Source organism: Ovis canadensis, chromosome 22 (genome assembly GCF_042477335.2).
Source record: "Ovis canadensis isolate MfBH-ARS-UI-01 breed Bighorn chromosome 22, ARS-UI_OviCan_v2, whole genome shotgun sequence".
NCBI lineage: Eukaryota > Metazoa > Chordata > Mammalia > Artiodactyla > Bovidae > Ovis > Ovis canadensis.
In genome coordinates this window covers 20,548,277-20,563,119 of record NC_091266.1, presented here as the reverse complement: position 1 = coordinate 20,563,119, position 14,843 = coordinate 20,548,277, and the positions used below count along the sequence as shown (strand labels likewise).

Sequence of the window (14,843 nt, the reverse complement as noted above, 5' to 3'; positions counted from 1 at the left end):
AGGCAGGGCAAATGTGTTTTTCAAAGAGATACATAAGGGAAATTAACTTTTGTAGTCTGCAAATGCCAGAAGTAAGCTTTTGATCCCCCAGGGCAAACAATTTTGAGATACGGTTCTATCACATAATTGCTATCGTTTTCTTAGTTACACTTTCCAGTTCCCTGCGGGCTGTTTTTCTATATAAACTTACTTTTATTTCCAATTATGTTATTATAGAGATGAGAATCAGATCTAATTAAATAAGAACATGACAGTAATTGTCATTCCTTTATCTCTACAAACCATAATTACTCCCTATGAAAGAATGCCTCAGTAAAGATAAATGTAGATCACTAGGTCCATCAGCTGACTAGAAATAAAGGCCAATATCCTTATTCCTCTCCATCCATTCAGATCTACTTGTTTACAGATTTTCCTTTCTTTCATCCTCAAATAAACATTTATTATGCATCCATTAGTTTGGGCATCTACTATATGGATACAGAGTTTTTGGATATAGAAATAGTCAAATTTCAGTTGTGCCCTCAAGAAAAATGGGTTAAAAAGAGAGATTTCATCAATATGACAAGTGTCATTCCAAGATATAAATAAAATATACTGTGGCTACTTGAAACCTTTTCCCCACTACCGTATACACAGAAGAAGACATTTACATAGCATGCATTTTCAGTGCTCAGTGTACACTGTTACCCTTTTCTATATCACTGAAGAAAGCATATCTTAACCCAATAAACACAGCAGAGATGGCATTGCATCATTTCTAAATTATGTTAACAATTAGTTCATGGTAAAGAATCTGCCTGCAATGAGGGAGACCTGGATTTGATCCCTGGGTTGGGAAGATCCCCTGGAGAAGAGAAAGGCTACCCGCTCCAGGTATTCTAGCCTAGAGAATTCCATGGACTGTGTAGTTCATGGGGTTGCAAAGAGTCAGACACGACTGAGAGACTTTCACTTTCACTTTAGTTCATGTAAAATAGATAATAATTTATCCTTTGAATAAATATTTACTGCAAGGCTAGGTATGTGCTGGTGTCAGAGTGGCAAACAAGACAGATGGTCACTAATAGGGTTTTTAGTGTGGAGTGGGGACAAGAAGAAAAGATAATTTTAGGTGGCCGTAGTGGCTCTAAAAGTAATTAGAGAAAGCAAGTTATAGAATAAGAACTGTGATGTGGGGTGTATGTGTATAGTATATATTGGAAGGCTATCGACACTAAGCTATTAGGAAAGCTTTCTCTGAGGAGGTGATATTTTGAGCTGGGTCCTGTATGATGAGAGTGAGTTAGCCTTATAAAAAATCAGATAAGACGTGTTCTTGGTTAATAGAAAATAGTGTACAAAAGCCATGAGACATACAGTTAACTATTTCTTCCCAGACATTTCACACTAATGAAGACATGCTGTTGTAATCATAGTATATTGGCTGCAAACTGGTATGTTTTTGGTTGGCTGCAAGAACAGGAACTATTAATGAAGAAAAAGTCAATTAGGGTGCTCTGGGCTGAGAAAAAATAATAAACTCAAAATGGCTTCACTAAATATCTCACCACATGAGAAATATTGAGATAGCTCCTGTTAAGGTTGTTTATTTCAGAACTCATCAAAACCATTAAAAGCCCAGGTTCCTTCCTTCTTTCAACTAATATATTGGCTGTGGCTTTAAACCTAGTCCCTTCAAAGTGACAAGAGGGCTGTAGCAGCTCCATGCATTACATCTGCACACAGAACAGCTCAAAGACAAGAAGAATGTCTCTTCCTTTTATCCCCTTGTAAAAACAGAGAAAAAATTTCCCAGAACCTATTAATAGATATTCCTTCAAGTCTAATGACTAAGAATTATGTTATATGATTATTATTCCTAAACCAATGGTCAAAGGGAATGGAATTAACATGATTAGCTTAAGGATCTCAGTTTTGCTAGTTAGCAAGGGATTAAAAAAAAGAAATGTCATCAGGTAGTGACCATATAGTGTTTTCCACGAGAACTTTGCATATGAGAGGCAGTATTATTTTGGTATTACATTATTGGGGTTTTCTTTGAATACAAAATTTACCCTATGTCTGTCTTGCCTCACTTCATCTTCTTTATTACATTATCCTGTTTAATTCCTTCTATTAAATTGATCAATTTCTGAAATTAACATTTTTGTATACTTATTATTTGTATGTTTTCTATCTCATTTCACTGTAAAAGGGTCTTGTTCTTGCTCACTACTATGTCCCAATGATTAAAAGAGTGCCTGCAATAAACATTTATTGATGAAAAAAGAATTACTAGGAATTATCTACAGAAAACTACTAAGGAATGCTTCTTCAGAAAGCGAAAAAGTCTAAAGAACAAAGAAAGTAATCAAGCTATAAATAGAAGGGAAAGAGATCAAGGTAAAGGGAAAAATTGGACAAAATGGGAATGAGCAAGACACATTCAGGTAACTGGAAGTGGTGGTTGAGTAGGACTGAAACATACATATATGAATAGAAGGTCAAGGATGAAGCTTGAAGGAAAGCATTCAGACCATGAAGACTTAGTTACATTGTTAAGGCATTTGGACTGCTTTTTTTTTTTACTCCTCTGAAATATATAATACATATATAGATACATAAATTAATTTGTTAGTATTCTTTATATACTATACTATTATGTAATAGATTATATTATATATAAACATATTATGTATCATATATTGTGACATAACATATTGTATATAGATTTTAGTAATAATTTTGAGCCACTACAGTACTCTAAAAATATATATAGAATCATGACCTTCCTGGCTTGAGAGCAATTTCAAATTATTAAGTCTGAGTCTCAGGTGTAGAGGAAAATAGAGATCAGTAGTCTTTACATTACCGGGCAACTTAAATCTTTTGAGTTTTCTTTTTTTTTTTTTTTATTGATTACCTAAGTATTACATATGGAGCTTCAGATCCATGAAAGCTAGAGTGAATCTTGCTCATCTGTATTTCTCAGTAGACACCTAGATGATTACTGATGTGAAATGGCAACCCACTCCAGTATTCTTGCCTGGAGAATCCCATGGACAAAGGAGCCTGGCGGGCTACAGTCCATGGAGTCTCAAAGAGTCGGACATGACTGAGCGACTAACACACACACACACACACACACAGTCACTTTGGAAACTACTAGAGTTAACTATTCTCCAGAGTTCTAAAAATCTTCAAGGAAGAATATTACTACTTCTTTATAATTTATACACAGAATATTTAAAAACAAATTTGAGATAACCTGTAATTCACTAAAATGTAATAAGTACAGCTAATGAGTACAGCTAATGATAAAAATGAGACAAATCAAAGATAAAGATTTTGCCAGATTTCTGTGTTTTCAGGATACCATTTATTATAGAATCTTACTATTTCCTGTTGTAGTTATTCCATTTTAGGTCCAAGTAATCAATGTCTAAGAGTACTGTCCAATAATATAGTTATTTGTATTTACCACTAAGGGAAATCTGGGCTTCCCTGGTAGCTCAGCTGGTAGACCTCAGTTGGATTCTTGTGTTGGAAAGATCCCCTGCAGAAGGGATAGGCTACCCTCTGCTGTATTCATGGACTTCCCTGGTGGCTCAGATGGTAAAGAATCCACCTGCAATGCGGGCGACATGGATTCGATCCCTGGGCTGGGAAGATCCCTCTCCAGTGGTCTTGCCTGGAGAATCCCCATGGACAGAGGAGCCTGGCAGGCTACAGTCCGTGGGGTCACAAAGATTTAACCCATTTTCACAATAGTTTAAAATAATTTGAAGTTTTATGCTACATGTTTAATGCTTGAAACTCCAGTATATTACTGTATTCACTTTATTATGTTCAACATAGAATGTTAAATTTTAAAAATCAGTCTATAAATAGGTCAAATTGCTATTTGTGTATCTAGTTAATTCTACTTGAAAGTGCATACAGGTGCACTTTCATTGAAAAAGCAAACATAAATGTAAATCTTTTTAAGCTAAATTATGCCATAGGATAACCCTGAAATTCACTTTTATTTCTTAAGCAATTTTTTAACCAATGCATTGTAAAATACCTAAGGAAATAATTGTTTCAAATATATCCTCATATTATATGGGTAATTACCTGTATGACACTGTCCCCAGGATTCATATCTGTATAAACATAGACATCATAGGATATTTCAGGGAAGGTTGGAGTGTTGTCATTTGCATCCATCACCCGAATAGTGACAATAACTGGCTCACTTTCTTGAACACCATCAAATGCTGTTATCTTTGGGGGTAGAAAAATAAATTTAACAGAGAAGTCATGCAAACATAAGGAGTACAGAATTCACTCCTACAATTTGAAAAGTTTCTCATGTTTTTTACAGTTTCAAAAGGACGCTAAAATGTTTGCTGATAGAAGGAAGTAATAAAACTATAATAGGACATAAAATCAAAGTGCTTTAATGTGCTAGGAAGCAACTATGGAGGATTCTGCTTGATTTTTATATATTAAATTCCAGTCATACTTTCAATAACCTGATATATAAAATGTTCTAGAGGCTTGAAATGGGCCAACATTGCTAATTCTTAGGAGTTAACTATTTAACCTTAAAAAATGAATAGGGAAATGCTCTTACATATTTTGTATACAATGCAATAGTTGCTTTTACAGCAACATGCTTATATAATCAAGAAAGTAGGTGTCCTAAACTTGTAATATTATTGTCTAATAATTCACAAAAATTGCAAATTTTAAAGGACCCATTGGCATTCATTAAGAGTGACATTTTAATTATATTATTTACTTTTAAAGAAAGTCTCACAAAAAGTCAGTGCTCTAATAATACCATTGTGGTCCTGAATGACTTCTTAAAACTACTCTGTATCCAAGTTTTAACTGTAGATTTTAGGTCTTCTGGAAGCTCTGAGTCTGCTGTATAAGTTTCTCCAGAAAAAACAAATAAACAAAATTCTTACATAAATTTCATTTCCTATATTTTTCTATCAGCTCATTTTTTCCTATATTTGAATAAAATCTAGCTCAGAAATTTGGATGATAAATAGAACTCCCTTTTAACCTCTATTCAGCTGTCAATCTTTCTCTGTTTCTTTCTCTTTCTCCTCTAGGTTAATCTAACCTAAGAATTCTTCTTGTGGGGGGCTGTCCTGTGTATTATGTCTCTCAGTATTGTCAGTGTCTACCCCAGATGCCGGTAGCACCTTTTCAAAAGAGTAACCAAAAATGTCTCCAGAAATTGCAAAATGGTCCTAGGCAGGGTGGTGGGAGCAGGGATCATCTCTAGTGAGAACCACTGGCCTAACCCTAAGACAAACCTAAAAATGCAATAACAATAAATATGTAAACAAATGTTAGAAAATAATGTTTACTTTGTTGATTCTACTTTATAATACCTCAATTTAAGTCAAGCGTGAGTGGATGGTGGAGAGTGAGACTCCCATTTTTTTTTTTTTTAAATTTTAAAATCTTTAATTCTTACATGCGTTCCCAAACATGAACCCCCCTCCCACCTGCCTCCCCACAACATCTCTCTGGGTCATCCCCATGCACCAGCCCCAAGCATGCTGCACCCTGCGTCAGACATAGACTGGCGATTCAATTCTTACATGATAGTATACATGTTAGAATGCCCTTCTCCCAAATCATCCCACCCTCTCCCTCTCCCTCTGAGTCCAAAAGTCCATTATACACAGCTGTGTCTTTTTTCCTGTCTTGCTTTCTTCCATTGGAAGGGATAGTAATAAAGCTATATAAACTGAGAAAAAAGAAATACTTTTGAGGAAAATTTTATTACTCATATTCTCTGTTATTAATTGAAAACATTGCGTTTTTCTTTTCCAATCATTGGCCTTTTCAGTTTTAAACAAGCATCTCTTTCTCTTGCATACATATACATTTATGTGTATATATATATGTATCTCTCTCTATATATATATATGAAATCTCTTTACCAAGAAGGCGTAAGTCTGCTGCTCTTCCCTGTCCACCGGTTGAAGTAAGGTGAGGTAGCGAGTGATTCCAGTCTGTGTGACAGTGAAGACTGAAGTGTAATCATTCAAAAAAAGGTGAAGCTCTGGGTCTTTCATCTTAAACAGAAAAAAAAAAAAGCCATTATTTAAAATGTTGATAAACAATATAGTTATTAGCTCATTACCTGGAAATTCATTTTTCAAATTTATTACAAGTATAACTGCATTAAGAATTTTCTAAAGAAAAGAGAGCTTCAACTAGAGATTGTTGAGTTGAGTAAAACTACCCAAAGATAATTACTCCTTTGTGGAAAATACTTAAATAAGTACTGGCATAATTAATGTGAATGAAAGCAAAAATAATGACATAAAACAGTCTAATTGAATACATTCTTACTGATTATTTCATATCAATATTTTCCAGAACTTCATTGGCCTTGAGAAATAAGAAATAAATGCAAGAAAAGGAAGCTGAAGCCCAGAATTTTAGCCGTAGAATTTTGCAATTACTTCCTTTGCAGAAATAAACTGCACACATGCATATTATTGTTCTTTTCTCATGTTTAATGTAAATTAGAAATAAAATTGGTTATGTATAATTCATTGTAAATATTATGCTTGTTCTTTCTTATTTTAATGTAAATATTCTCCAGAGGGAAACATAATATTTATTCTGATTAAAATATTTCTGATGATTAAATTCAAATATTTGAATTGACACATGTCTGATAAAAAGGTTTAATAAAAAATGACATATACATAAAATGAAAGTGATTGCAAAAGTTCAAAACACAGGTAATTAACTAGGCAGTGGAAATCCTTCTCAATCTTACTGCCATCTCTGAAAGATAACGTATTAATATCTGCAATTCAGAGGAAGAACGAAGACATAAAATGGGAAGGCTTGGATTGGTATCTGCACAGTGGAAAAGAAAGGAAGGTGCAGTGAACAAAAGGGGGTTATTGAGAGGATGTGGACTATCAGGAAGGCTATAAAAAATAAGAACAAGCAAGGAGGTAATGTGTTTCACAAATTATGGCAGCTTTAAAAATATTATGGGATGAACGGTGATTTAAAATCACAGGTTACTTTTCTATCAGATAACATCAAAGGCTGAGGGCAGAGTAGACAGTCCGGAATTGTTAAACATATTGTTGATTAAAAAAAATTAGAAACTCCCATTAAAAAAAATTTCTATGTAGAAGTGAGAAAGTTGAAATGCATGCTGCTATATTAAAAGGTGTGCATAACTTGACCCACAGACACTTTATATCTACCTAAAGTTTCAATATGTTTATATTTCAAGTAACCTTGGAGTGAATAGTTTCATTTGAACCTGACATGTTATGTGTTTATAGTACCTCATTAGGAGATATTACTTAGCCATATCATGGCAGCTTTCTTGTCCACAATTTTGACATGAGGTCACTGTGCTATGTTTATCTTGGAATATTAAAACAATGCTATAGAAAATAATTTTCCATTAATCCATTTATTATAAAATAATCAAAGTTGTTAACAGTTGGAAAAAGAGGCATTGCACTGACATTATATTCTAGGGGACACTTCAGTTGTTTTCATTTCAGTGTCATAATCTCAGCAGCTCAGCATGGATAGGAAGCATGGCTGGAGTATTTGGTTAAATCAAATATGTTATTTAAAATTATTTTATTTCCAGAATTCTGGGAGGTGGATCATAGAGGATCCTGCTGTGATTTATGTCGGAGAGTGTTTTGCCTATGGAGAGGGAGGGGGTGGGATTATTTCGGAGAATGGCATTGAAACATGTATACTATCACGTAAGAATTGAATCACCAGTCTATGTCCGATGCAGGATACAGCATGCTTGGGGCTGGTGCACGGGGATGACCCAGAAGGATGTTGTGGGGGGGGAGGTGGGAGGGGGGTTCATGTTTGGGATCGCATGTACACCCGTGGTGGATTCATGTCAATGTATGGCAAAACCAATACAGTATTGTAAGGTAAAATAAAGCAGAAATAAAAATTAAAAAAAATTATTTTAAAAGGTAATTTGTAAAATGCATATTAAACATACTTTAAACCACATTTTGGGGATTCTTATTATATTTTAGAGCCAATTGTAATAAATTCAATTATTTTTAAATGATCACAAATTTTAGTTAGCATGCATTTTCAGTGAAAGGAAAACAATAAATACAAATAACTGCTCTTTTTTAGTGTTTACCTGTCAAGGTAAAGTCACTAGACTTTTAAATTCACACAGTTTTTTTCTGTTCTCTGACTGTACCAACAATGACACCTACAAATATAGCTTCTTTAACTCATATATTTACACTGTAAATAATCTAAGTAGGGCAAGTTTTGCTACATGATTTGCTCGCCAAATGTTTACTTCTTTTTGTTCATTCAAACCCATCAGTCATTCTTTATTTCCTTTATAACTAACCCTCTCTCACTGTCTCTTCTTCCTTTCAACTGTAACCTCTGTTAGTAAATTTGTTAGATATATTCATTCACATACTCGCCACATTTTAAGCAATTTTTATGTCAGGTGCTGTGATCATGCAATACTGTAATGAGTGCTGGGTTGCAAACTAGTGCATGTATGTGTGACTGTGGTATGATTGTGTCACAAACCACACTATTTCATGTATTTATGAAAGCAACAAGATTTTCATCATCAAGTGCTTCCCATTTGAAGATAACATACACACCAGGACTTCATAAACAGGCTCTCTCATATTTGATAATAAGAAATACTAAATAATTTTTGATAATTTAATTGTCTCTATTTCAAGTGCTTTTATAATAACTAGCTAGAATACTAAAATATCATTTCCCAGAACTACAGTTTTATGTAAAAATATGCATATAGCATAATGCATAATGTTAACATTGTACATGGCATGGTACAGCTTATTCCAATCTGCCTTGCACAGTGAATTTTTGGTTAAAATGTAACTTTTGAAGCTAATTAATATTCAAAACAGTAACCTTTTAAAACCTATATATGTATGAAGCATGCATAGATGCTATGGGTAAATGAGCCTTTAGCTGACAATCATCCAGTGTCTCTCAAAGTTTAACACCTTAGATTCATTTGTAATGATAACCCTAGTTTCAGGTGTGGTGTGCAATGAATGTAAATGGAAGAGAATACTCTGCTTTATTATTCCGATAGGGACAGTGTAGGTTTTATGTAGTCCATATCTCGATTAATTTATTTAAAGTAAATATTAGTTTTCTAGATCATAATATTCACATAAGGCTGATTATTACAACAACTTTTTCCCAGTGAACAGTAATATTAGTTTACTCTAAAGTATACATTCCGTAGACACCAAAAGCACAATATATTAGTTTGTTGATTTGTGTATTATTTTCTGGGAGGACAAAATAAACTCCAATATTTATTCACAGCACAAATAGAATTAATGCAAAAGTAAGCACATACACAAACACAAAGGTAAACTAACACATAAATGTAAAATTTAAAAATCCTACCACAAGAAGAAATATATTCAAATATGAGAGTCTATTGGATTTAAAACCAATTTTCGGTTTCCAATGAGACTCAAAATATGATATAACAAATTCATGCACACACAAGATAATATGTATCCTCATATATATGCACACACAACACAGAGATATATATTTACATATATATAAATATATACATATATATAACTGCATACTTATGTGCATACATAACAATTATAAAGCATAGCAAGAAAATGACAAAAAAATTAATCTCATCTGTCAACTTGAATAGGTTGACAGTAGTTTTCAGAAGTACCTTGTTTAAAGGGTTCAACCCTCACATTAGGATCTTTGAAAGAATATGATGAATTATTAATGGTTCATGAATTTAAAAAAATAATTACATAATCTTTGAGTTTACATGCAGTTTGAATTCTACACAATTTCCTACCACTATTACCAATAATATGTAAATAAGTTTAGATTGCGTATATATCTTAATAATTTTAATAAATGATAAGCAATTCTCTAGTTTTATTTTAGTAGGACAAAAAAGAACAAGGAAGTGAATCACGGCAATTAACAACAACAACAAAAAAACCACAAAATTAACAACTAGTACCTACAGGAACACCACCCGGCAGAACCTATATGCAAATTAAACATTAAACGAAAAACTGTAAATGTAAATGGCCACAGATATATGTACGACAAACAAGTATAACTAGTAAAAAGCCGACAAACCTCCAAACAAACAAACAAAACCCATTTTCCAGTTCATTTAAACTAAAACCTTTTTTGAAGGTGTATTTTTCCCTAATGTTTTGATACATCATAACATATGTATGATAGTATAGCAATATTTATAAACTATATATGTACATTATACCATTGAAAGTATAATGTATTAAATTTCAAGGATACCTTTATTTTGAAACAGTAGCACTATATAGGGATGAAAATTGATTTGGAATTATAAATGGATCACTGCTTTTCTGAAAGCTAAAGCATAACCTCTATTGATTATTATTCTTTTTTTTTAATACCTAGAATTCAATAAGCAATTTTAGTGGTTCTGTCAAAGAAAATCTGGTGGTTCCAGACATGCCTCTTGTGCAGTACTTGCTTTATGTATATTCTGGACTATTATAAAACTATGAGGTAAGAATGGTTAAAAAAATCATAAATGTAATTCATATGTATATTACATACATACATAGATTTCATACATATATGTGTATGTTGATATCTATATATCTATAAGAAGGAACATTAGCACAAATATTGTTGTCTACATGTTTTACACTTTTCATGTGACTTGAAATTCCTTCGGAGAAGGCGATGGCACCCCACTCCAGTACTCTTGCCTGGAAAATCCCATGGACGGAGACTGGTGGGCCGCAGTCCATGGGGTCGCTAAGAGTTGGACACGACTGAGCGACTTCACTTTCACTTTTCACTTTCATGCATTGGAGAAGGAAATGGCAACTCACTCCAGTGTTCTTGCCTGGAGAATCCCATGGATGGGGGACCCTGGTGGGCTGCCGTCTATGGGGTCGCACAGAGTCTAACACGACTGAAGTGACTTAGCAGTAGCAGCAAGATTCCTTCTGACTCAACATCTACATGCTAATAACACTACAAATCACCAATCTCTGCTACTAGTTCCTAAAATTTTGTCTTATTTTCTAATGAATTGAACAGATAAAACAACTTAATTTTTGGACAAACAGACCTAAGTCTGTTTCCTTCTTGGCATCTAGCCTGTGGCATAGCTGTGCTCAAGAAAACCAACTCCTGCAACGGCCACTTCTCTTCATGCCTGATGCTTTATCTTCTTTCTTTTTGGTAATACCTATATGAGGTGATGTGTCTTTGTTTTTATTCTTAACTCCTTTATCCCTATGCTGATTAAATTCATGAATATTGACATTCAAAAACTGCTAGAATTTATCATGTAGTAAAATTCTTGCCTGCAAACTAAAAAGGCCTTTAAGTTTTCTTTTGTTAATATAGATCTTAAAATAGCCTAACAACAAATGTATTTTACTTTTGAGAAACAAAGAAAACTTGGCTTGAGGGAAAACTCTGATTCAGAAGCACATAAATTCATCTTCAAACATATCAGTGACTAGTCTATAGATTTATACTCTATATTGGCTAATGGAAGATATAAAGAATAATGGCTTAGTTACAAGAATGCTGGTTTCAACTTAATGTGATAAAGAGCTTTCTAGGAATTAGTTGTCTAACCATGGAATGGGCCATGCTCTGAAACAGTTGATTCAACATCAGTAGAATTGTTGATACATATATCAAGATATTCTCATTCCTTTACTCATGCTTGGACTTACTAGTTCACTAAACAATTGCTAGAACATACTAAGTTCTGGGAACAGTGTAAGATCTTTAGGATACAAAAGTTATTAAGATTTAGGATCTATCCTCAATGGATTTAAATTCAATGATGGAAAAAGACACATGCAATGATGTAAACAGAACTTCAGAGAAATTCACCAGAAAGAGATATGCAACTCAACAGAGAATCATAATCTAGAAAAGATTCTTAAGTGAGACAATGTGTGCATGCTAAGTTGCTTCCGTCATGTCTGACTCTTGGTGACCCTATGGACTGTAGCCCACCAGGCTTTTTTCTGTCCATGGGACTCTCCAGGCAAGGATACTGGAGTGGATTGCAATGCCCTCCTCCAGGGAATCTTCCCAACCTAGGGGGCAAACCCACATCTCTTAAGTTTCCTGCACTGGCAGGCAGGGTCTTTACCACTAGTGCTACCTGGGAAGTCCCAAATGAGACAATGTCTGAGCTAAATTTCAAACACTGAGCATAAGTTATCCAAACTAAGTTGTGTAATGGAAGATGAAAGATTCAAAAAAGAAAAAGTAACAAACAAAAGGTAATTAGATACACAGCTGCTGCTGCTGCTAAGTCGCTTCAGTCGTGTCCGACTCTGTGAGACCCCATAGACAGTAACCTACCAGGCTCCCCTGTCCCTGGGATTCACCAGGCAAGAACACTGGAGTGGGCTGCCATTTCCTTCTCCAGTGCATGAGAGTGAAAGGGAAGTCGCTCAGTCGTGTCCGACTCTTCACAACCCCATGGACTGCAGCCTACCAGGCTCCTCGGCCCATGGGATTTTCCAGGCAAGAGTACTGGAGTGGGGTGCCATTGCCTGCTGTAGATACACAGCAGTTTGGTGTAACTCAAGAAACTACAAGCAGTACTTCCCCGGTGGTCCAGTGGTTAAGAATCCACCTGCTAATGCAGAAGACACAAGTTTGATCCCTAGTGCAGCAAGATCCCACATGTGAGGAGGCAACTAAACCGGTGTGCCACAACTAAACCTGTGTTCCACAACTAAAGATCGTGCCCTTCTGCCTCAATTTCTGAGCCTGCGTGTTGCAACTACTGAAGCCCACATGCCTAAGAGTCTGTGCCCCACAACAAGATAACCCACCTTAATGAGAGGTTCATGTACCACAACTAAAGACTAGCCCTTGCTCACTGCAACTAGAGAAAGCCCATGGGCAATAAGTAAGATCCAGTGCAGCCAAAAATGAATGAAAAGTTTAAAAATAAATAAGTAAAAGAAACTGTAAATATTTGCTAAATGTAAATAGATGAAAGCAGGACGTTTTAGAAAATGTTCAGATATCAAGTAAGAGAAAGCCATGCACATGAGCTTGAAATTTCTTCTGCAAAGAATTTCATGCAGTGAAGTCATGAAAGCATACTACACAGAGGTCTGATATAGTCAGATTTGAACTTTGAATAAATAACTGTAGTAGCTGAGTGAAAGATGGATCTGAGTAAGAATAAAAAAATTAGAAGATGAGGAGGCAATTTTAATAAAAGACAAATAGGCTGTAAGAGTGGAGAGAAAAGAGAGTCAGAAAATATTCAGAGGACGAAACAGGAAGATTTTAAAGATTTCTTAATTGTCTCAAAGTGAAAGTGAAAGTCACTCAGTCGTGTCTGACTCTCCATGGAATTCTCCAAGCCAGAGTACTGGAAGGGTAATTGTTCCCTTCTCCACGGGATCTTCCCAACCTAGGGATCAAACCCCTGTCTCCTGCATTGCAGGCAGATTCTTTACCATCTGAACCACCTAGGAAGCCTAGGAATACTGAAGTGGATAGCCTATCCCTTCTCTAGCAGATCTTCCTGACCCAGGAATCGAACCAGGGTCCTCTGCATTGCAGGCGGATTTTTCACCAGATGAGTTACCAGGGAAGCCCATAAGGTGATATATTTGCTGCTAAAAAGTAAAGGAATTCACTCTAGAAGTAAAATCTTTTCATCTAATATTTTATTCATTTAGTATTTTGTCTCAAGTAAATAGAAACCAAATACAGCTCCTATGTTTCAAGCTGGAGTGGCACAATGAAGTGGAAAATCATTCCTGAAGAAGGGACTTTAACAGAACATTTCACATAGTATAGGAAGTGGGATTAAACTACGTTTAATATTCTGTGGACTGAAGAGGATGGACCTAAATGAGAAATATGGCCAGAATTCCCAACAACTTACTTCATTCTCTGGTCTTAGTAGCCTGTTTATCATCCTCCAATTCCAGAATACTTCTTGTTTCAATTTTTCCTTTTCTCCCCACTATACACTGTTCTTCTGGAAAATTTTAGCCCACACTTATCTGTCCTACCATCTTGTTGGTTTCCAGGAGGGCAGGAAATGGAAAAGCAATTTGTGCCCAAATAGTCCAGGCAATGACACCCCACTCCAGTACTCTTGCCTGGAAAACCCCATGGATGAAGGAGCCTGGTAGGCTGCAGTCCATGGGGTTGCTAAGAGTCGGAAAGACTTGAGCGACTTCACTTTCAGTCTAGTTACATTTCCAGAGCTCCATAGCAACACAGGGTTAGTGGCTACTGTGGTGGGCAGCATAGCTACAAAATATTTCCACCATCACAAAGTTTTATTAGATGCTATTGATGGGAGAAATTGCTAAGTTGGAATTTTTTAAGTTGCAAGTGACAGAAATGTATGTTAAGAAAAGATACGTTGGGTAATAATGTGGTAGGTTAGAGAATAAACTGAAAATCTTTAAGAATTAGTATAAATCTGGGGACGTTGTAACCTAAAGAATGGGGACTCAGGAAGGACTCCTCTCTGTGCGTCTCTGTCAGACTTCATTCTCTCCCACTGACAATGAGATTTCTCCATGATGTCAGCAAACTGGGCTACAAAGAGTACAGATTCTCACTTTAATACACGATGCCACAGCCTTCCAATTCCTCTTTTTTTTTTCCCCTTTCTACCTCTGGTTGGACTTAGATTGGACTGGTAAAGATTTTCTGTCCATTCTTTGTAGCAGTCGCTGTAGCGAAGGAGGTAAAATACTCTGATCTGTTCAGTTTGGACAATTTCCCACGGCTTTAGCAAGTGTCAG

At 35.3% G+C, this 14,843-nt stretch overlaps 1 protein-coding gene across 5 annotated transcripts in view; it reads right to left on the bottom strand.

Moving 5' to 3' along the window:
* The window catches only part of PCDH15 (protocadherin related 15), a 1,084,160-nt gene that overhangs the window by 395,102 nt on the left and 674,215 nt on the right, over positions 1–14,843 (bottom strand). For all 5 annotated transcript variants that reach the window (XM_069567843.1, XM_069567842.1, XM_069567840.1 and 2 more), the window contains exons 12-13: positions 5,934–6,068; positions 4,099–4,248 (exon numbers count right to left, since the gene is read on the bottom strand). In XM_069567843.1, the coding sequence (XP_069423944.1) occupies positions 4,099–4,248; positions 5,934–6,068 (285 nt within the window). The remainder of the gene's footprint in view (positions 1–4,098; positions 4,249–5,933; positions 6,069–14,843) is intronic.